This window comes from Pygoscelis adeliae, unplaced genomic scaffold (assembly GCF_000699105.1).
Source record: "Pygoscelis adeliae isolate BGI_AS28 unplaced genomic scaffold, ASM69910v1 Scaffold13, whole genome shotgun sequence".
Taxonomy (NCBI): Eukaryota; Metazoa; Chordata; class Aves; order Sphenisciformes; family Spheniscidae; genus Pygoscelis; species Pygoscelis adeliae.
In genome coordinates, this window is record NW_008824499.1 from 3,591,339 (window position 1) to 3,591,892 (window position 554).

Below are 554 nucleotides of genomic sequence, written 5' to 3' on the forward strand. Positions count from 1 at the left end.
GGGGGGGGAGGGGGGACTCATTACAACGTGTATCTGGACTCGGTGGTGCTGAGCGTTAGTGCCTCCGGGGGGGGTACAGGAACGTCTCTCTGATCCCTGGGAGGGACAAATCCTAACTGCAGACTGGCAACCTGGCCTGTTTTCTGTATATTAGTGCTACCTAGATGTTGTTTCTGCAGTGTTTTTTAAGCGTTCGCGTTATTACCGCCCCTCTTCAGAGGGGTGAAAACTAACACTGCCCTGTGGAAAAGAGAACGAACCTCTGCAGTAACTGCCCCGGAACCGACGTGTCCTTTCAGGCCCATCGGAGGACGCTGAGGAGGAAATGGAAGAAGACACGGTTCCCAACGGGTCTTGAGCCCGGGCCCTGCCCGAGGCCCGCCGCCTCTCCCCGGGAGCCCTTTCCCGTCGACGTGCTGTTCTCCCTGCGGGGGGGGCTCAGGCCGGCCCCGCCGCGGGCGGCCGCCCCCCGTACCCTGCCCTTGCGCGTTTCCGCGTTCAATAAACGAACGTTTCTTTTTTCTCCCCTCGGTGCGGCGTCCCCTTCCCCGGCC

The 554-nt window shown here is 61.2% G+C and overlaps 1 protein-coding gene across 1 annotated transcript in view; it reads left to right on the plus strand.

Annotated features, from left to right (window-relative positions):
- SNRPA1 (small nuclear ribonucleoprotein polypeptide A') overlaps positions 1 to 499 on the plus strand; it is a 5,591-nt gene extending 5,092 nt beyond the window's left edge. The window contains exon 9 of the mRNA XM_009321538.1: positions 300 to 499. Coding sequence (XP_009319813.1) covers positions 300 to 358 — 59 coding nt within the window. The 3' untranslated portion in view covers positions 359 to 499. The remainder of the gene's footprint in view (positions 1 to 299) is intronic.
- Positions 500 to 554: the final 55 nt, after the last annotated feature.